The sequence below is a fragment of the Strongylocentrotus purpuratus genome, unplaced genomic scaffold (assembly GCF_000002235.5).
Source record: "Strongylocentrotus purpuratus isolate Spur 01 unplaced genomic scaffold, Spur_5.0 spur5_scaffold_5, whole genome shotgun sequence".
Taxonomy (NCBI): domain Eukaryota; kingdom Metazoa; phylum Echinodermata; class Echinoidea; order Camarodonta; family Strongylocentrotidae; genus Strongylocentrotus; species Strongylocentrotus purpuratus.
Window position 1 is genome coordinate 36,521,362 of NW_022145611.1, and position 23,612 is coordinate 36,544,973.

Here is a 23,612-nt window from a genome sequence, read left to right on the forward strand (position 1 = left end):
CAAAAGAATGAGACAATCTTAATGCACAGTGACAAAACAAGACAAACGGTTTAACCAACAGGCATAATAACTGCTGCACCAATATCAGAAGAAGGTAAACTGATTTTTATTTACATGCTCTATGTACATTTAAACAATAGTTTAGAAATCTCAGACATTTGTCATTATGCACACACAAATATAATCCTAAAGTGGAAGATGAACAAGAGAAACACTCCTGATTAATAAAAAAAAAAAAAAGTATAACCTGTCATAACACATGTCCACAGGATACCTTAGTTGTTACTACATGTATTTGCCAGTATAATAAATGACCACACACTGTACTGGCTGCCTACAGTATCATCGATAAGAATCAATATGGAGCAAGAAAAGTACCAAATGATTCAGATTGAATGGTCAATGTGACACGATGAAGACTACATTAATAAATTATCGTAAAAACACCACTTACGTTGGATGTGGGTGATGCACTCTAACCCTACTGGATTAGGGTAACATCAGATGGATTATGTGAATTGAATAACATATAGAATTTAAATTTCAAATATGATGAATGTAATGGAAAGAATATCTGGTGCGAATAGGGTTGGTGATGAACTTTGGTATTCTTTAATTTACACTCCAGAAAACAAAATGTATTGACTGCTGACATGTCTCAAATCAATACATCATACTCGTACTACCATAACACATGCAAGTCTATATGATTGTTAAATCATTTTTTAACACTGATAAACATGTCAATAAATATTTGTCTGTAAATTAATACATGTATAGTATACTTCTTACATTGATATATTCTTTATATACTTGGTGTGAAAGCAGAAATTATGAGGAAGAAGGGGACATAAGTCTTATTTATTATCATTCATTATGTTTATACTTTATATGAGTCTGTAATAAACTCATAATAGGTAAATTCAAACATAAATGGGTAAAATAATCCCCCCCGCCCCTTCCATATGTACCGTTCACATGATACTGATATTGATTGGTCCTTTCTTTCAGGCTATGTTATAGACATTAAGACTATTGCTCTCATTTACAACATAATTAATCATACAAGGGCAATGTAGACTCATTTCCCCCTAAAGAGCCAGTCAGTAACCAATAAGCATTGTTTTCCTAAATGAATTAACTTTACAGTCAATTATTTTTATAAAGAACCACAACAAAAAAATATTTTTAGATTATATTCTACCAAATATCACTTCTCATTTTTTAATTTTTTAATAATTCTTCCTCACAGCATATTTTTATTTAGTTTTGAGGATAAGATCAGTGGTGCACTGCCTTGTGCCATATCTGGGCCCCATTTCACAAAACTTGTCATCAGTGATGAATGATAGTTTTTGTTAAAAGCTACCATGATCCTTGCTTCTGATTGGTTTTCAGTAGATATGTCACTGATTTTTGTAATTTGTCATTGAAAAAAGGCTTTGTGAAACGGGTCCCTGGTCTTCATCTACGCCATGAAAGAAATGCGCTGTTTTTCAGGGTCAGGTAATGAATGTCAGTTCACCAAAGACTTTACAACCTGTGAGTTTTTCCAGCGCAAAATGTCCCGATAGTAGTATTCCGTGTGGCGTCATGTTTATCATAATGTCCCGAGCTTGGTGACGATAAGTACCCTGATACATTGATCAAATGATGAGCATACACAGAGACCAGCCTTGTCTGGACTCCAGTCAAAGCCTGCTATAGGCTGTGTGGATATCCCTACACTCTGGAGCATAGACACTGAACCCATCACACCTTTCTGTACACCATTAGAGTCTTCTTCTACTCTCGATGTAGGGTACTCACTGGAGAAAAAAGAAAAGGCGGAAATAAGAAAAAAATGTTATTTGTATTGAACTTCACAATATTAGAATTGACAAGATAGCCATTTGAGTTCTGAGAAGAAAAAAAAAGATACATCATAGATGAAAGAAAGATGCCAAGAATAACATAAGTGGTGCCCAAACAATGAGGTTATTGGACTAATGATGATGGCATCATTCCACTGTTTCTTTTCAAGACTACAGTATGGAGTGTTCATGTGGTGTTTCGCTTCACAAAATATCAATAAATATCATGTCCATACCTTTTACCAAATTACTGTATAATCCATATGGTGTGCAAAAATGACTTCACTTAAATGGCCGACCTGCCAGTATCATTCTCCAAGAATATAGGATACCTTTACTTCAGATGAAACACAGTTACACTATTTCAAGATACACCTATAGTATGCTGATTTGATTCCAAACAATTCTTTGTAGGATATTAATGAAAACTAAGGACTTACTATTTCCACAAGTTGAGAGTCCCAGAGCCTCCACAAGTCATAAAAACATCTCTGTTTTGAGGCAAATGTCTTGCACACCATACCGTTGATTTATGTGCCTGTAGAGTAAGAAAAAAAAAACAATCAACAGAGAGTTAACAATGTTGGTTTTAATGCAATCATCTCTCTTACAAATGGTATATGTTACTTATTTAACATAATGTAAAAAAAAAGTTGCAATTCTTATTCATTTATTTGGTTTTCAATTTTTTCTTTCTTTTTCATATGGTATGAATATCATTGATATTGATGATCACACATGTCAATTGAATTTTCTAGTTTATCCCAATCTTGTAGAGATCATAATGTGCTAATATATATTAGTATATGTTGCTAAAGGGCTGGTTTTAAATTCTTTTTTTTTGTTGTCAAATAAGTTTCAAAAATCATGAAGCTTTTAACCAATTGCTTTATTCTGTGTTCCACAAGAACCCTGTTAGGGCTGCAAATATGCAGAATATGCCTAATGTGCAAACTTCTTTACTACTTTTCAAAATAAATAGTACTTGCCTTCTCACTGAGAGACTCGTAGCCGGACTTTGGATGTTGTGTCCTCATATCAAAGAGATGGTATTTAGCCTCAAGGGTGCTAGCAACTAGTTTATTCATGTTGATGTCCTTACGATCAAACTCCAGACCACACACCTGCATTATAGTTAGATAAAGATATGATAGCATGTCAAACAGAAGATCAAGACAAGCAGTGTGTACACCATCATTTCAAATATCATGATAGACTTAGCATTATAAGATAAACAATTTTGAGAATCTAGTGCACATCTACCGTATTTCATGTATGTAATGGTCCCTTTGTGTTGTTTTTTACTCACATTGAACAACGTGATAAACAGTTGCTGTAGTGACATTGAATAACCATGCTGCAACAAAACTGTAAGTTCTTGAAAATTACACTTATTTGCAGTTAAAAATTGTTTTAAATATTTTCTTATACAAGTGTATCAAGGGCCAATCAAAATGGTATTTTTTAACTTTGATTTCTACTACATAATTCAACTGTAACATCATTGTGCATTTTCTCTTGAAATACAATACACTGCAATGTCCATATACCAGCACTCACATATTTATAACCTATTACATCAATATAAAATTTCTATAAGAATAACATTAAAAAACATGGGAGAAAGCAGAGAATTGTAGCTAAGACTCTTTTATTATGGTAGTTATATCATTTACATACCCCATTTTTTATGTTTGTTTCCCATCGTAATGACATATTCCTGAGATCAAACAGTTTGATATCTCCATTGTCATATCCAGCTGCCACACAGCGATCTTCATTATTATGTGCATGACCTATATGAAAAAGAAAGACACATGTATATTAAATACTAAATTTCTAAAAACTAGAATTTGTTTAATTAAATAAGAAAATAGTAATTATATGTTCAGAATAAAACTTAACATAGAATTATTTTGAGGATTAAACATCTTTAAATAATCAAATAAGCACAGTATCAGTATTTTAAGTTTAAAAAAAAAAAATCAGAATTGGAAACTGAAATTAGTTTCTGTTGCTGGAAAAGTTAGGTTATATGGTTTATATGGACTTTCCATTCTTTTGAAGACATAAATGCAAATGATGACACTGAATATGAAGATCTTACTTGGGTGAGTGATAACTTACCAAATGCCACAGTCCAGCAATCTCTCTTGCTTTCACCATCTGCAGGTTCCATGCAAGCTACTGGTTTGTCCTTCTGTCTTGGATCCCAAATTTTTACAGCTCCTAAAGGTAGACAAAATAATGTGTCAGAAAATCAGTTAACCGCTTCTACTCCTTCAATTCTAGTTTCTAAACCAGATATGTGATGACACCTACTTTTTAAGAAAACAAATGAAAGATTTTTTAAACGTGATTAGAGTATCACAAGCAACTGATTTCTACTACTTTTTTTAAAAAGGTCTGTGATTGAAATTTCTACTTCTACTACTTGCTGATTAATGCTTTGGCTTAAACTGGTGACACAACTTGTTTAATACAATAAATTTCATCAAAAGACATATAGGCCTATCTTCTCTAAATGATTAACAACCCAAAATAGCACTAGGATTAATAGGCCTATCTTACCATCTCGGCTCCCAGTTGCCAACTCTGGTGCACCTTCACCAACACCAGCACCTCCGACTCCATCAATACAGTTGATGATCTCCTTGTGTGCTGATACAGAATACACAGGTGTCTCCATCTTTTCCAGGTTCCTGTATTTATTGAAGAATCATCAAGTACAGTACATTGACCCCCTTGAGATGTGGGTGGCTTGAAAAGTCCTTAACAACTACTATTAGATTATTTTGATGTAGGCAAGAATACGGAATTTAGTTAATCGCGAATTAAGTTTTATGATTGAAATCATCATTGAGAAATGAACAGCAGCCAAGACAAGACATACTATCATTGCCATGTTGTGTGCTATAATCACGTTATATATTACCTTAATCCGGCAAATCACAGATTCTGTCATTTTCATATTTAGAGAGAGAGGAATACAAACATCTGCAATGTAATTTATTTTCAATAAGTACTCTCATTTAAAGATTCTCCAGCTGTACATCTATATCTTACCAAATTCTCATATTGCCATTAAAGTCTCCTGTGGCTAAATCCCTCTGCTTCAAACTAGAAGCTCCAAATGTCCCACATTTCAATGCTTCTTTCTTTTCCACCTGATCATACAGACAAAAACAAAATAATTTTGTATAATTAGTAAAACATTACATTTTTAGATACTTTGGAATACCAATTAGAAATTCTCTTATAGAAGATCCATTAAATTCAACTAAATGCGCTGATTTCAATTTAAAAAAGAAAGAAACAGAATCTAATTAATAATAGACTGAGGCATATATATGAAAAGGATGATTGATCAATGGTTAATCAATGAAACAGATATTTTTTAAAGTATTGAGTCCTGCAAAAAATAAAAGTATTTGTGATTTACATCAGTGATGAATTGTAATTTAAATTAATCTGTATTGAATTTAAAGTCTAAGAAGTAGAGAGTTTGGAAAGAAGATAACTGTATTTGAGAAAATAAAAGTAGATATGAGTGGATTTGTTTTTTCTAAAAAAATATAAAAACAAGGTACTAAAAAAGGCTTTTTCAGATCTGATCTCAGATCCTCATGAAATTCATGTAAGTAGTCCACATTATGACAATGATGACCATTGTTACGGACGAATTGTTACAACGAAGGGGTGCGGGCCCGCCCGCACCCCTTCGTTGGTATATGGTATGCAATTGTGCAGTGGCTTGCCGTAAAACCTGTGAGAAAGTGTAGTCTATAGATCTATTATGGCTTGGTTTGTAGAAAAAATACTCCAAAAGAGATAAGGAAATTGACACGAAACAGGTAAGAAACATAACAAATTTAAAATCGTGACCAATATTTGAACAATTGATGAAGATTTAGTTGATTTTTGGTATGTTTTTACCATGTTTTTCCATGCCAGAGTTACTTACGGGTCAAAAATGGATACAAAAGTACACGTCTGACTCAGGCCTGGTGCCACGATATTCGTAACTAAGTTAGGCCTAGATCTACACTTTTACACAATGACATCTGCCCATAAATTAAATATATAGCCAGACTAAATCACATTCAAATTACTTTCAAATTAAATTGATGTTTTTTTAATGTAGATACATACGGAGCCCCGGAAGTGACATGGAGAAAAAAAAATTTTCTCGTTTTCCTGAGATAAATTCTCGTTTTCCTGAGATAATTTTTCGTTTTCCTGAGATAAATTCTCGTTTTCCTGAGATAATTTTTCGTTTTCCTGAGATAATTCCCGTTTTCCTGAGATAAATTCTCGTTTTCCTGAGATAATATTTCGTTTTCCTGAGATAATTCCCGTTTTCCTGAGATAAATTCTCGTTTTCCTGAGATAATATTTCGTTTTCCTGAGATAATTCCCGTTTTCCTGAGATAAATTCTCGTTTTCCTGAGATAATTTTTCGTTTTCCTGAGATAATTTTTCGTTTTCCTGAGATAAATTCTTGTTTTCCTGAGATAATTTTTCGTTTTCCTGAGATAATTCCCGTTTTCCTGAGATAAATTCTCGTTTTCCTGAGATAATTTTTCGTTTTCATGAGATAAATTTTCGTTTTCCTGAGATAAATTCTCGTTTTCCTGAGATAATATTTCGTTTTCCTGAGATAATTCCCGTTTTCCTGAGATAATTCCCGTTTTCCTGAGATAAATTCTCGTTTTCCTGAGATAAATTCTCGTTTTCCTGAGATAATTTTTCGTTTTCCTGAGATAATTCCCGACCAATACATGTTGCATAACTTTCGAAACCCCAGACATCGTTTGTTATATGATCAGCGCACGTCAACTCAATCCAAAGATGGCTACTGTTCATGATCGTAATTTCTTCATTAAAATGTATTTTGATCTTGGAATGACACATAAAGATATTCTGTTCATGCTTCTTCATCATCACGACATACTCCTAAGTGAAAGGCATCTTAAGCGTATATTAAAAGCCAATAATCTCCATCGTAGAAGATACAGCCGTTTGGATGATGTAGTACAATACATCCGGGATCAGTTACAGGGTTCGGGACAGTTGCATGGATATAGGATGATGCATGCCAAATGTCAACAGAGTGGTCTTCGTGTTAGAAAAGAGGATGTACGACTTTTACTAACAGTACTGGATCCAGAAGGTGTTCAGCTAAGGAAAGCTAGACGACTTGTCAGACGGGCCTACTTCGCAAAAGGACCAAATTACATTTGGCAAATTAAAGCCATATGGCCTGTGTATAAGCGGATGTATTGACGGATTTTCAAGGGAAATGATTTGGTTAAATGTGTACAGTACAAATAACGACCCAAAGCTAATTGGAGGCTACTTTCTAGATGCCGTGAAGGAGTTTGGTGGATGTCCCTGCGTCGTGCGTTGTGACCGTGGTACAGAGAATGGACATATTCGCGCTTTTCAAGAATTTCTAAGGAGTGACGTCAGGGGAGAACATGTGTACATAGAAGGAGCAAGTACCTCGAATCAGAGAATTGAAAGTTGGTGGAGCTTTTTGCGCAAAGAATGCACCCATTTTTGGATCGAACTGTTCAGAGATCTACTAGACAGAGGAAACTACACTGGAAGCTTCCTGGATAAGAACATAAGTCAGTTCTGCTTCATGGGTCTAATTCAGGTACAAATAAAATAAGCTATAAAAAAAAATTGACAACAAAGATGCAGTAAATTGATAATTATTTCTCAACGTGTTTTTAAGAGCCAACAAATAATATGTAATGGAAAAATAATTTGCAATCCATCTAATATGCATGAAAGCACGAGAAAAGTGCATCTGGCTTGGCTTTTAAATTTGATTACTTAAGACCATGCAACTAGCATATATAGGACTACAACTTTGATTCTAACTACGTCAAGAAGAACTTGACCAGTACCCACAAAATTATCATAGGCCAAAATTGTGCTGTTTTAAGTTAGGAGGAAAATTGGTGTGGAGGACTACGGGTAACGAGGGGAGAGAGATATGTATGGAGTATCGTTTCCTGCATTATATAACTCAAATATATCAATTTTTTTTATATAATTTTACATTATGTTTAAAGATTTAAAGAGAGAATATCATGATATCACGTCACCTGAGGAGATTAAATCGAAAGCGCTTGTGAAGTTAAAATTGTGCTCCTCGTTTGTGTATTCTATATGATGTAGTGAACTATATTGTAACGATTTTAGATATCATTAATTTTAGTCATTTCGCACAATAGATGTATTCCTTGTTTGTTCTTATAGTTTGTCTTTAGTAGTACAAAGTTTCCGTCTGTTGATCTTGTGAGAATCTAGTCCTTGGCTCACCTTGAGGGCTATACGACTCTGTTTTCGGTCTTGCCAGCGCGTCAAGATATTTTCGACCTAGAGTAAATCTAGCCTCGAACGTGTTACATAATACCAGGGTTGGGGGGGGGGGTGGGGGATTGGGTTTTGACAGACGTGTATCAATCAGATATGATTATTTACGTCTGGGACCGACCTTTAACGTCACCATCCAAAAGACGTGACTGGAATTCGAACCTGGGTCCGAACAGAGTCAGTTTGTAGGCTGATGCAGAGAGCTGACAATGAGCTTTACCGCTCGACCAACTCAGTCCTGATCCCTCGCTCGGCACTATAGTCTAGTTCTGGACCTTATTAGAGTTTTTTTTTCAATAACCCCCCTGTTCGCTCCTACCCACTAGATGGCGCCTTCCCCACAGATTCATCCACCCCATTGAGATGATTAAAAACTAATTTAAGCATAGGATCTTTTAATAAATTGCGAATAAATGTTTAAGCGAGGAATTCACTCCCCTTTACCCTATCGTTCATTCATCCATTATTGCATTCTGGTTATTCACTGTTAATTTAAATCTTCATTATTTTCACAGTCAGAACTTGACACAACAGTTGAAATGTGGAACTCGCATATCATCAGGCCCTCCAATAACCACCGGGTACCCAGCGGACGGCCGATGATGATGTACTACACACCAGAGCTTTGGGGTACAGAGGACAAAATTTGCGGTGTTGATGATGCTTATGCTAGCGTATGCCGAGGTGAAGCTGCATTTCGTTCCACCAGACCATGTGATAAAGATGTTTATGACATGTGCATGACCATTGTCAATAGAGACCATTTACCTATAGCAACGGATGCCCACCAGGCTGTCGATGTGTATCTCCACCTTCGAAGAGAGATAGGAATGTTATTATGAAGGACAAAAATAGGCTGTTGTTCAACTCATTCTGAACTTATCTAACTTGTTTCAGGTACTAGTAGTACTATCACCGTTTTCATTTTTGGCAGTATTTAGTTACAGTGAAACATTAACCTATTTATATTGTTAGGTCTCGTGAAACATATAATTTAGTTTTGTTTATTTCGTCAGAAACAGTGAGAACAGTTTTTGTCAATATATACAGGGTCATGGGCGGTAAACCCGGGAGGATGGGGGCAAGCTTGTTCCCCCGATTTTTCCAGGAGGATCGACCCCATCGATTTCAAAAGCGCAATGTATTTTGTATGCCTCCGCCACGGAAGGCATCATGTTTTCGGGTTGTACGTCCGTCCGTCCATCCCGTTTGCTCGTTATCGCGATATCTCAAGAACCGTTTGAGATATGAACTTCAAACTTGGGGATAATATGTAAGACCATAGGAAGACGATCTGATTAGATTTTCAAGTATGTAGGTCAAAGGTCAAGGGTCACAGAGGTCAACTCATGAAATTCCAGGTATTGACCTCGTTAACGCGATATCTCAAGAACCCCTTGAGATATGAACTTCAAACTTGAGCTGACTAGATTTTTGGTGTAATGAGGTCAAAAGTCATAGGTCACAGAGGTCAATTTCTGAAATTACTGGTTTTATAAAGGCGGAGGCATATATAGGAGACGCAGTCGCATTTGTCTTGTTATATAATAAAACAATTTTTTTTTTTTTTCCAAATTCATAGTTAATTATCATTCGTTTTATCTGAATACAGATCCGGATGGATGACCAATGTCGTAGAATTTATGTAACAAAGAAATAAACAAGATTGAAAAACAATCAAATACATTAGAAATTGTCAAAGCAATGAAATACATGAGAATAGAAATGGAATTTCAGTATTTTACTTTCGAATAATATAATTGATCATACGGTAAAACAAAAACATTTGTCACCAATATTTGTTCTAGATCTGCATTCTTTATTGAATTATCAACAAAAAATGTACATCTGAATTATCTCATTATGATTTTTGTTTGTCCGTATTTTATCATATATCCCCCATAAAATCTCATTCAATCACATGAATACCGTAATTATGTTGAGAGTAACATCTAAATGCATGCATCCACCAACATAGAGAAACAAATTTGCGTTGAATCATCAAAAAGTGAGATTTTAAAAACAATCGATATACATGTAATAAGACTATTGGTGAGAAGTGACTATCATACGTCAAACATGTGACAGAATTGTTAATTTGCATAAAAAATAGTCCTATTTAATGACATTCAAATATTCATAACTCTGTTATTTATTCATTTCTTTATTTTTTATCCGGTTTGTCTCTGATTTTTCTGCTTCTAATGAAAGTATGATATTTTTGGACCAGAGTACCCCCTTTAAGAGTTGCAAACTTTTAAATCTTAAGTAATTCTGGGGATCCTTTCAAAATGTGTAGTTATAAATGTTCAAATTAATGTGAAAAATCGATCTATTGTATCATTAATTATTCTATATTATTTCTTTAGATTGACTGCAGTTCCCTCGTCCAGATGGATGATGTGAAAATGAGAAAGTTCATCCCATGCTATGGGGATCGACTAGCGGCAGTTGATTTTGCTAGGCGCAAGAAAAAGGAAACTGCAGAGCATTCGACATCAAGTTTGCTGGAAAGACTCCGAAGAAAGATAGGAAGAAAGAGAAAATGTAACAATTCTGGCCCCTCAACATACCCCACAGGGAATGTAAACGCTCTGAAGCAAAATAGACGAATCGAACTAGGTTGGATGGACTTTGATCATTCCACCAAAGAATTCCGTCAAGTACGGAGTAATTCTGGAGGCGGGACCCAGCTGAAAGTGAAGAAAGAATACGGTGTGAATAAACTCTTAGAATTGTCAACAGCATTATTCTTCCCAGGTGGTACCTCCAAAAGGGGCCGTCAGGAAGAATTCGACTTATCAATGCAAGATTTTAGGGGCTGTGAGTTGGGAGAAGCTACCGTTGGAGAACTCTATGAAACCACTAGCGTAAAGATGTTAAGATTGTACCTATGTTCAAAGAAAAGAGACCAGCCGGAACCAGACAACCAAGATGAAGTCAAACTGGTTGAGGAAGAGAGAAATAGTAGGCCTACCAGTTCATCTTCTTTGGACAGCACTATTCCTTATGGTGCAGAAGCAACAAAAGAGGACGTCATCGTGGTTGATTCGTCCTCATCATATACAGAAATTCTTTCTGAGATTTCTGTTGAGATTCAACCTTCCCGGCCGTCGGACACAGAAATTCTTCCAGAGACTGTTGTTGAGATTAACGATCCTGGAAATTTGTCTGATGAGCTTCCACAGATTTCATTGACGCAACAGGAAATCCAACCTTCATCGTCTAACTCGCCTCCAAATAACAATCAGATAGATACAGCTCACACGTGGCCGAAAGATTCACACTGTAACATAAGGCTGCACCGTTGCAACGTTCAAGCGGAAATGATTGCCATTTTCAAAACCCCAGAAATTATCAGCCAGCCCTTAAAAGTCACATTTGTTGATGAGGCTGGGGTTGATGCCCAGGGTGTCTCGAGAGAAGCCTACACAGCGTTTTGGCAGTCGTTCTTTGAAACATCAGCAGATGGGGAATATTACAGGATCCCGAGTCTCAATCCACATTACGGACTGGAGGAATGGCAGGCGATTGGTCGCATTCTAGCCAAGGGTCTTCGTGACCACGATGTGTTTCCTCTCCAAATGGCACCTGCTTTTTTTCAGGTCCTCGTATTTGGAGAGGAATCAATTTCCCCCGAAGACCTCACTGATTCGTTTTTGAGGTTCTTAAGTGATGTAGACAGTGCAGCCCTCAGAGCTGCTATGGCAGGTCACCTTTCAGATTATGAAAAGGAGATATTTGAGGACCTCCTTGATAGAGAGGGAAGCCATACGATTCCAGAGGATGACCAAGTTCTACCAGTCATACGGCAACTAGCGCACAAGTGTATGGTTCAAAACAGCAGCTACGCACTGCAAGCAATGGGAGGAATAGTTCGGGATGCTCTTGCCAACTCGTTCCCTAGTGTCCAGTCAATCAAGAACTTGTACGATAGGTGCAAACCTAAGCCAAAGAAGGTTTGCGATCTCTTCGTTGCAAACCCCATGACCAAAGAACAGAGTCAGTCACTAAGGTATTTGATGCAATTTGTACGTGCCCAAGACGACGAGGGTCTTGGAAAATTGCTTTGTTACATGACTTCCTCTTGTATTATGTCAGTGAAGTCTATAACAATTGAATTTAGAGACATGAGCGGGATTGCCCGCAGACCGATCGCACATACGTGTGGACCGGTGCTCGAGTTGCCCTCCACATATGCATCCTATAGAGAGTTCCGTAGCGAGTGGCAGTCTGTACTCTCTTCGGGGTATCTTTCAATGGACTTTGCATGAGTTTAAAGTATCATGTTCAATCTGAATAATGATGTCTGTACTCTTATACACGTACCTAGTTACACTTAAATTGACTACTGGGCCCTCTTGCATAAAGAGTTGCGATCAAACGCAACTCAGAAAATCAAACGCAAGTCCTAAATACGCGTTCCTGATTGGTTGAAAATGGAGTTGCGTTTGATTTTCTGACTTGCGTTTAATCGCAACTCTTTATGCAAGAGGGCCCTGAAGAATATAACATGGTCTTATTTGACGAATTTTGTTTTAGTCATGTACCATGAATACAGGATAGCGATTGGGTTAATATTGGTCACGTGATATTTTACAAAAGTTTTGACAAAATTTGTTGGTCTTGTTCTGACCTACAAATCATGTGACCGAATTTAAACAAATCATCATACATTATTTACGGAACAAGACTAAAACAAGATTTGTCAAATAAGACCTTGTTCTTTCCTCAGTTGACAAGTCAATTTTTTACAATGTATATTATTTATCAAGTTTGTTGACTTTTCCATTAAATTAGAATCTACAGAGGTAACTGAAATGATTATGATTAATAAATACCCCTTTTGACTTTCTATAATGACCATAGTAACCTGAAGTGCCATTTCAAAGAAAACCTTTACGAACTGAAATGATTATGATTAATAAATACCCCTTTTGACTTTCTATAATGACCATAGTAACCTGAAGTGCCATTTCAAAGAAAACCTTTACGAACTGAAATGATTATGATTAATAAATACCCCTTTTGACTTTCTATAATGACCATAGTAACCTGAAGTGCCATTTCAAAGAAAACCTTTACGGACATTCCGTTTTTCATTTAATACTCATTGCCAGGTAAAACGCTACACTAATAAACGACTGTAATTTTCATTAAAACTAATGTTAATAGTTGAACAAAAATTAATATACATGTTTTTTTTTCCACAAAGCAGGATCTGTTTTCAGTTTATTGAATATGTTTACAGTCCAATCAATATCAGAAAATGCCGCTTAGAAAATACATGTGTTTATATCCGCTATTACTATTAAACGGTTATGTTAGGACCCATGGCTCACAGCCCAGGGCCTCCATTTCGAAGTCTGTTTATAGACACAAAATAGTTATCCGGTAAGAAAAATGTACAAAGAATCAGGATTATACCATTATTTACAAATGTTTATAAGACCACCCATCCAAGATACACAAACATATAGAGTACCTAAGTTTTAAATATATTTACTTTTCAGGTATAAATTCATTTTCAAAGCATTGATACTCTTGGACTAATGACCACTCGTTCGTTCGTGTCTCCTTAGATCAAGATAGTAATGTAAAGTTCCTTAACTTAGAAGTAAATTAAATTAAATTAAGTTCTTCCATCGCTCGATTGCTGCAATGGCCGTTTCATTAACAAGGGACAGGTCTTCATCTGTGCAACCCGTTCCGCCGCACTGCAAGAGGTGGTCCATCGTCTGAGACCACTGTAAAGAGGATATGAATCATTCAATTAGGTGAAAGAAGGTGCCGTAATAGGAATAGGTTTGGTTCGACTATATATTTTTTGGAAACCTAATTAAATATTCAAAGCATATTCTATGAAATTACTGAAAGGAATTTAATGAAAAATTAATCCAAAGAAGTGAACATCTTTCAAATTTCAATTCGATACAAGTTGCAACTAATGGGTAAAAATTGCCCATTGTCAACATCTTGAATTGGTTTTCCCGACGTACTATTTCATTTAATCGCCCACATTATTATTTATTATATACCTCACTTAAGTAATCCAGCCATCTGATTGGTCGAAATTGCATTCATAAACTTCAACTGTTCCTGTAAAATTCTCGGTAACCATGCATAAAACATTTCAATATTTTTAATAACCATGGTTATTAAAAAAATAGGTCAGTCTCCATGGTTACCCCATAGGTTTACATGTTAAAAAATGGTTTGAGTGATGGAGGATACCATATGTGTGCGAAGAAATGGTCGCTACATTTTACCAATTTTGTAATACAACTAGCAGCTAACTCGCCCCACGGGACATCTCGCCCCAGCATCAAAGACTGGGTCGAAATGTTCCGACACGATTCATCGATCGAGAGATACCAATGTGTATATGTTTGTGCTCATTGTACATTTTAGACGATATGGCTGATATTTGTTCACATTCTTTCGTCCTGGCCGTTAATTAGCAGACTACTGGTATCTCTCGATCGATAAATCATGTCGGGATATCTCGCTGGGGCGAGATGTCACGTGGGGCGAGTTAGCCCGACTCCCTTGTGAATTTGTAGCATTGTTGTGCCAGTGATCGAGTGCAGCGCAGACGACCGACTGTACTACTAGGCCAAAATGGCGGAATTAATAGAAACGCTCCCAAGATTTCAGCTTCTTGATGATGATCAAATGAGAGACTTGATTGATTCTGCTGACAGCAAGAACACGAAAAATTCCGTTAAATGCTCCATGAAAATATTCGAAGACTTCCTGCAAGTTATCAAGACAGACCTCGATAGCGTAAACAAGCTTTCAAATTCGGAGCTGGACAATGTACTGCAAAAGTTTTACGCTGGTGCCAGACGGAAGAACGGAAGTTATTACATGAAGAAGTCAATGTTAGCTATTAGATTCGGACTTCAGCGTCATTTCCTCAACTGTAATAAGATAGATATCATCAAGCATGAAGATTTTTCCAACTCGACGAGAGTTTTTAAGTGTTTTTCAGCAATGCTTAAACAGGAAGGAAAGGGAGTTGTAACTCACAAACCAGCTATCTCAGCAGAAGACATGGACAAAATCCAAGGTTCGCTTGATTTGGATGATCCTGTGGGTCTTCAGGACAAGGTATTTATGGATGTAATGTTGTACTTTTGCAATCGGGGTAGAGAGAATTTGCGTGAAATGACACTTGACAGCTTTGACATTTGTGATGAAGGGGGAAAATGCTCCATAACTCTGAAAGATACACTCACAAAAAACAACAGGGCAGATAAACTAGAGAAAAGCCAAGGTGGTGTCATGATTCCAACTAATGGTCCACGATGTCCTGTTGCCTCCTTCTTACGCTACAAAGATAAATTGAATCCACAATGTAAGAGTTTTTGGCAGAGACCGGCAAATGCATGTGCACAGGCCAAGCGTGAGTTCAAATCCAATCCATCTTCTTTTGATCAATGGTACTGTAATGCACCCCTAGGGAAAAACAGCATCGGAGACAAGATGAAAACAATTTCATCTCGTGCAGGTACCAAGGCTTACACCAACCATTGCCTAAGGGCAACCAGCATCAGTACCCTACAAAATGCTGGGTTCAGAGACAGAGAAATAATGAGTGTCTCTGGACACAAGGCGGAGACCAGTCTGAAACACTATGCTATGACCAGCAGTACAGCCAAAGAAAACATGAGTCATGCTATCGCGGCAGCCGTTGATCCGAAATCAGTACCATCCTCATCAAACATAGGTCATGGTATCGCGGCAGCTGTTGATCCGAAATCAGTACCATCGTCATCAACATCTACTGGTGGTCAGCGTAGTGAAAGCCAGGAACTGCGGGAACTAAATGACATTTTCAATGAGATCACAAATAACCCAGAGAACTTCCCACGCACATGCAACATCACCACAAGTAGCCATGTAGCCACTAGTCAGCAGGTGCAAGCCCCCACGTATAATTTTCACAATTGTACGGTAAACATTTTGAACAAATAGAGTTATTTTCTACGGTTGAGTTATTTTCTACGGTTCTACGGTTGAGTTATTTTCTACGGTTCTACGGTTGAGTTATTTTCTACGGTTCTACGGTTTATTTTCTACGGTTCTACGGTTGAGTTATTTTCTACGGTTCTACAGTTGAGTTATTTTCTACGGAGTTCTGAGTTCCTGTTCTGAGTACCTGTTCTACCAGTTGATTGGTAAGTTGACTCTTCAGTATATAAAAGTATTAATGACTGCTTTGATATTCGAGAAATAGTTGTTTTTATACGCTCTCGGGAAGGTTACAATTGTGCTATTGCCCTCGGCACGCCTCGGGCAATAGCACAATTGTAACCTTCCCTTGAGCGTATAAAAACAACTATTTCTCTCAAAGCAGTCATTAATACTATATTATTCCTAATTGATGACATGTATATTCACCGCCAGGTGGTCTTAAAGGAAACCAAAACCCAAGGAGAAAATCAATCTCATAGCAAAGAGTAATATCAGAGGAGCAATTTAAAAAAAGTTTCATCAAAATCGGTTATAAAATAAGAGAGTTATGGAAGTTTGGAAAGTCTCGTTGTACTTTCTATGTGGATCCTCAAATTGGCAACGCTGCTTCAAAATGGCTGATTTTGTGGACAACTCTCCATTCACTTTGTACATAAATTTTCCGATTTTCACCATTACTTCTCATATTTTTTATTGTCTCCTTCTGACTTTGACCAAGGAGATATCTCCTTGCTTTGACATAAATGTGGTGTGAAATATATTTCCCCATATGTTGAGCTCAGAAGGAGGTAAGATCAAGGAGATATTTGGTCACTATAATATCTCCTTGGTAAGATGCACTTTGAAAGATAATGGAAGAAATCTGAAAATTTGTGTAGAAAACGAATGGAGAGTTGTCCACAAAATCAGCCATTTTGAAGCAGCGTTGTCAATTTGAGGATCCCCATAGAAAGTACAACAAGACTTTTCAAACTTCCATAACTCTCTTATTTTATAACCGATTTTGATGAAACTTTTTTTAAATGCTCCTCTCATTTTACTCTTTCCTATAAGATTGACTCTCTCCTTGGGTATTGGTTTCCTTTAAATCTGTGCAAATGTTAGTATAATAGCAAACCGTATGCAGTCAGACATTTGAAGCTATGAAGCTATATATTCATAGAAAATGTTTGTCATTTGGTGATGAAATGTCCAGAATGGTTTTTGTAAAATAATTATTCCTTATTTAACAAAGTTCATTGATACACTGTGTCAAATGATTATGTTCTTTTTGACCTAACTTCATTTTTTTTTTTTTTTAGCGGAAAGCCACCGCGGTTCTAATGTTTTTCGTAACTATACTTCATTTTATATTTGAGCAGAACGCCACTGCGTACTTTCTTGACCAAACCAAGGTCACTGTAATATCTCCTATGACCAAACCTCCTTTTTTGTTTGAGCGGAAAGCCACCGCGTATTTTTTTTTTTTCTTGACCAAATTTCATTTTTGTTAGCGGAAAGCCACCGTGTACTTATGTTTTTCTTGGCTATACTTCGTTTTTGTTTGTTAGCAGAAAGCTAACTTACTAGGTCCTACTTATGTTCATCTTTAACAACATTCATTTTTGTTAGTGGAAAGCCACCGCGTACTTATGTTTTTCTTGACCGCTATTCATTTTATTTGTTAGCAGAAATCCATTGCGTACTTATGTTTTTCTTGATCGCTATTCATTTTATTGGTTAGCAGAAAGTCATTGCGTATTTATGTTTTTCTTGACCAAACTTCATTTATTGGCGGAAAACCACCGTGTACTTATGTTTTTCTGGGCTATACTTCATTTTTATTTGTTAGCAGAAAGCTAACTTACTAGGTCCTACTTTAATATGTTCATCTTTAACAAAATTCATTTTTGTTAGCGGGAAGCCACCGCGGTACTGATGCTTTTCTTAACTATACTTCATTTTATATGTGAGCAGAAAGGCACTGCGTACTTTCTAGACCAAACCTCCTTTTTTTTTGTTAGCAGGAAGTGACTGCGTACTTATGTTTCTCTCGGCCAAACTTCATTTTTGTTAGCGGAAAGCCACCTCGTATTTATGTTTTTCTTGAACAAAATTCATTTTATTTGTTAGCAGAAAGCCATTGCGTACTTAGGCTTTTCTTGACCAAACCTCTTTTTTTTGTTAGCAGAAAGTGACTGCATAGGCATACTTATGTTTTTCTTGACCAAATTTCATTTTCGTCTTGGCTATACTTTGTTTTTATTTGTTAGCAGAAAGCTAACTTACTAGGTCCTACTTATGTGCATCTTTAACAAAATTCATTTTTGTTAGCGGAAAGCCACCGCGTACTTATGTTTTTCTTGATCGCTATTCATTTTATTTGTTAGCAGAAAGTGACTGCATAGGCATACTAATATTTTTCTTTACCAAACTTAATTTCATCTATTAGCGGAAAACCACCGTGTACTTATGTTTTCTTGGCTATACTTCGTTTTTATTTGTTAACAGAAAGCTAGCTTCCTAGATCCTACTTATGTCCATCTTTAACACCAAAATTCATTTTCTTTGCTTTTCAAAAGCTTCTGCATACTTATGTTCTTCTTGACGATATTTCATTAGTGAGCAGAAAGCTATACATTTACTGCATATTATATTCTATGATGTGATCACCACTCGAGTACTTTTAATGACAATTCTTTAAATATTTGCAAAAAGTCACTGTATACCACTTATTATTTTTTTTACCTCCGGATCAGTATTTTTCTATACCAAAGTTTACACTTGCATGAATTCCATTTTAGAAGACAACATCAATATCAGCTGACTCAACTTTATGGTTTTTAAATGTATACTGACAATTACCGATTAAAGTGCAAAAGGGATCGAGATACCTAACATTTCTTTGTTCAGAGATTATGCCACATTACCACTGTATGTAATAATAAACCCACTCTCTTGGATTGTTTACATGTATTTATTGACTTCCATTTTTTCACAAGAAAAGTGTTATTAGGGCCAGTGGAAATAAGAAGATTGATGGAAAGTGAGAGCAAAGAAATTGGAGAGAGAGAGAAAATTAAAAGGAGAGGAGAAGAATTAAAGAACAGAGACAAAAAAGGAAGTGATGGTGAATGAAAAAAGTTGATAATTCGGGAGAATAGAAAGAATTTTATATAGATAGGAAGACATACGAGGGAGAGTGTATAACAGAGGTACTTACGCAAAGAAGTACACAAAGGACAAGAGAAAAGATACCGATAAAACGAAAATCGAAAAGAAAGAAAGAAGAGGGGGAAGATGCCAGTTATTCTGGTATCACGCTCATCTAATAAAATGAAAACAAATTAGAATGAGAAGCATGGAGTTGGGGACAGTGGGAGGTACATGTGCCTTGAATTCTGACTTGAAGTTAGATTGATTTTTTTTGCTGTCAATTCAACATCTCGCTGCCCATAATTAGGTTTCAGTTGTATATAGTGCAAGTGAGTGAGAAAAGTTGGAACTTTTTTAGTGAAAGTATGGGGAAAATACCTATTATTTGGATAGCAAATCTTATTAAAATGTGGTGGTTATATATTGTATTGTATTGTATTATTTATTCGGCACTTTCAAGAAATATAACAATTTAACAATATAAACATGGTAAATACAAAATTGGAATGACAAAAAATGTGCAAATACAAATTTTTGTAGCAATATTCTGAGTGCAAAAGATGGCGGCCAGGGAAGAAGAGAGCAAACTTAATTACTGTAACCGTGAAGGTCCCTCCGCCCAACCAACTGATGCACTCAGAAGACTGGTAAAAATATAGCATAAGGACAAATAAGACAGTAACAAATCAAGGATAAACAATCAAAATATAAAGAAAGGCGAGGCACGAGCATATGTAACGCCAACCTAGAAATTATAGATAACATATTACAAATTTGCAATTTCAATAACATATTACAAATGTACAATTTCAATAACATAATAGCATTGACTCTCCATAGAAATATAATGTAACTAGCATGTTCAGTATTTATACTGGGGTTTTCTTTACCTGATTAAATGCTATCAAAGTATTACATGTATATTAAATAACTTTAAAATAAAATGAAACTATTATCCGGACTTATGACACATATCTGGTTGATCACATATTATATAAATGAAATTGAAATTGAGATTATTGAATTGGAAATTGAGGTCCAACAGAGTGCAGAAGACTGTTAAAAAACACAGCATACGGACAATAAAGAGAGTAACAAATCAAGGATAAACAATAACATAAAAAAAGAAATGAGAGGAAAGAGCAAATGTAAGCCAATATAAAAATTAAGTACGCAAAACGAGCGAGGAAAAGACAACGCTTCTTAGTGAAAACGTAGACAAATGTATAAAGAAGGCTACATGTATATTGGAATTTACAAATCTATTTTAACCTGAGAATATATCGACATCTCATTGCCCAATCGACCAGTTTCATAATGAAGTCAAATTTAGTGCACACATCTTTTTAAGTGCGTAGTGACAAACTATTCAATCAATAATTGTTCAAATAACTGCATTTCAATAGTGAGAATGTAAATTGCATACATTAGTTGTTGCTATGTTGGTCAAGTTCTAAACAAATTATAAAAGATCAAGAAAATCGGGAAATCTATGAGGTTATATGCGACCACCTATACAATAGAATACAAAAGAATATAGGAATTTCAATTTTCGCGGAGTTTTGATGAAGGAATCGAGCTGTCAAACACAGAGATTATTTGCAATTATTATGATCAAGAGTGCATCAAAATAAAATATTCTGTTTAGTTTAAATGTCATATTTTTCATATTTTATTTTGCATTCTATTGTATAAGTGGCGCATGTGACGTCACAGATTTCCCGATTTTCTTGATCGATTTTAATTTGTTTAAAACTTGAACATTTCATAGCTTTCTTATTTCATATCCGATTTTCCTCAAACTTTTATTAATCACTTTGTCTTATTTGTCTCCTTTTATTAAAATATAGATATTCTTAGGGTGGCCTTCCCCTTTAAGGCCCTTTTGGAATTGATAATTATCTTCATAAATATATCGAATTTCGACAATTGAATGTTGAGACCTACAAGGTGATGTGAATAACTGAATACCCCCCTAAAACTGGATTTAGGCCCTAGGCTGACGGCCGTCGGCCTCGTGGGCTGTCCCCTATTGTAATCGGGCAGTCTGTTAATAAAGTGTTCTTGAATCAAGATAGATTTATCATCCAAATTGGTATTGTACCTAAATTTGTACGAGTAAGACTAGTGTCTTTTATTTGTTAATTGCGCTCTTCGCTCGCTCGCAATTTACAGTAAATATATATGACATCGTACTCAGGGGGGGGGGGGGGCATTCAGATGCCAAAACGTTATAAAATTAGAAGAAAATTGTATTTTTTCAATTCATTTTAACTGTTCATTTTACAACGGAAATTATCTCAGGAAAACGAGAATTTATCTCAAGAAAACGGGAATTATCTCAGGAAAACGAAAAATTATCTCAGGAAAACGAGAATTTATCTCAGGAAAACGAAAAATTATCTCAGGAAAACGAGAATTTATCTCAGGAAAACGAAAAATTATCTCAGGAAAACGAAAAATTATCTCAGGAAAACGAGAATTTATCTCAGGAAAACGGGAATTATCTCAGGAAAACAAAAAATTATCTCAGGAAAACGAGAATTTATCTCAGGAAAACGAAAAATTATCTCAGGAAAACGAGAATTTATCTCAGGAAAACGAGAATTTATCTCAGGAAAACGGGAATTATCTCAGGAAAACGAAAAATTATCTCAGGAAAACGAGAATTTATCTCAGGAAAACGAAAAATTATCAGGAAAACAAGAAAAAAAAAAATTCTCCATGTCACTTCCGGGGCTCCGTAGATACATGTACATTCACATAGATCTAGATCTACGACCTACCTCGTGTATTAATTTAGGTTCTCCTTGATCCATCTCGAAGACCTGCAAAGCCCCCGTCTGTCTCGGGTGGCAACCGATCACAACGAACCGGGCACTTCTGGGGATCCATTTCACGTCGTACAGCGTAATGTTCAAGGATTTTGTAGCATGAATTATGATTTGTGGTTTGTCCATGATGAATGACTGACGTGACAAGATTGCTTCAGGATCGTAATTTGCTCGAAATTGTACGTCAACCAAGGGAAATTGCAAACGGCGTCACGTTCCCAAGCGTGAAGTCAAAAAAAATTCTTGTTTGAATCTGCATTCTGCGGCCAGAATAAGGTAAAAACAGCACGACAAATCAAAAAAGAAAAAATATTTTGACTTCTCAACAGCTTTGTACATAGGCCTATATACGGTGCACATGACTATTAATACTAGGTACTATAATTGACTTACGGCCGATTCTAGTCTTACACCCGATTCTAGTCTTACACCACTCTTTAGATCATAAACTATTTAAACACTCACTAAGTCTGCACTTATACTCTTGTTTGCGAAACTAGGTGTCATTTATCTACTTTCTCTCTCTCTCTCTCTCACACACACGCGCAAAAGAAAGGGGATTAAACACCAAGGAAGAAGCCCTTATAATTTTCTTGGATTTAAACTTTTTCTTATTTTCTAGTAAGGGCACGCATAAGCCGATGCCCTTAATTCTTTTTATAGCAATAATCTATGTTGTTGTTACAAAATATTTATGTCACATTGGCTGATGCTGGTAGGCCATACACTACACATTTTTCTTATAAAGTACCCTCACCAAACAAAAGTCCCTCACAAAACAATGTTTTTGTTTTCACTGCAAAAGCAATAACCTATGTTTTCAGGGGCAAGTTGAAGGAATAAATTGAGATTTTAGTTTAGGGTTTGATTCAGACAGATTATCTACTCATTGTAAAACACTTCGAAAATGAATTGAGAAAAAGCAGCAATGCATTCTTTTTTATAAATAACAAGAAGCCAAGAGAGCACTATGCCAAAAGACAAATTCTGATAAATCAGTTTACTGCTAGCGACTAGCCATCATTAAAAAAATCAAGAAATGTAGAACCATGTATGTAGTGGAAATTAAGATTTGCACAAAATCTAGAGAGAGAGCATAATTTTTTGGGATATTATATATTTTATTTTGAAAACAAAACAAAAAAGGGATCAAGGAGATCAAGGAAAATACAGTATAGGTGATGTGCCAAAAGAAAATACATGATTTCCTGAAAAATACAGGTCGGCATTGCCACACACAATTAAACACTGGAATAATTTACATGAGACTGGAAAAGGAGGGACAATTTCATTGACTAGGTCTTTGTTTATTTTACATTGATAGAATAACAGTCCTACTATTTCAACCTATTGACATCTTAAAGTGACAATGGACTAAGAAATAAATTCATGTTAGAACGCGCTTGCATAAATATGAGTT

At 35.8% G+C, this 23,612-nt stretch overlaps 1 protein-coding gene across 1 annotated transcript; it reads right to left on the reverse strand.

The window, feature by feature from the left end:
• Positions 1–67: 67 nt before the first annotated feature.
• Positions 68–22,470, reverse strand: LOC580928 (WD repeat-containing protein 92). The gene is made up of 8 exons (XM_780956.5): positions 22,145–22,470; positions 4,920–5,020; positions 4,425–4,555; positions 3,981–4,082; positions 3,534–3,649; positions 2,843–2,977; positions 2,294–2,391; positions 68–1,808 (listed from the first exon to the last, which is right to left on the reverse strand). Exons 1-8 carry the CDS (start codon positions 22,316–22,318, stop codon positions 1,601–1,603), a joined length of 1,065 nt encoding a protein of 354 aa, XP_786049.2. The 5' UTR covers positions 22,319–22,470; the 3' UTR covers positions 68–1,600.
• Between the last annotated feature and the right edge of the window lie 1,142 nt (positions 22,471–23,612).

Coding starts and splice junctions, on each gene's coding strand:
- LOC580928 (XM_780956.5), bottom strand. CDS start 22,318: ATGGACAAACCACAAATCATAATTCATGCTACAAAATCCTTGAACATT. Junction 4,556..4,919: donor AATGGCAATATGAGAATTTG/GTAAGATATAGA, acceptor CAATAAATACAG/GAACCTGGAAAAGATGGAGA. Junction 1,809..2,293: donor ACTCTCAACTTGTGGAAATA/GTAAGTCCTTAG, acceptor TTTTTTCTCCAG/TGAGTACCCTACATCGAGAG.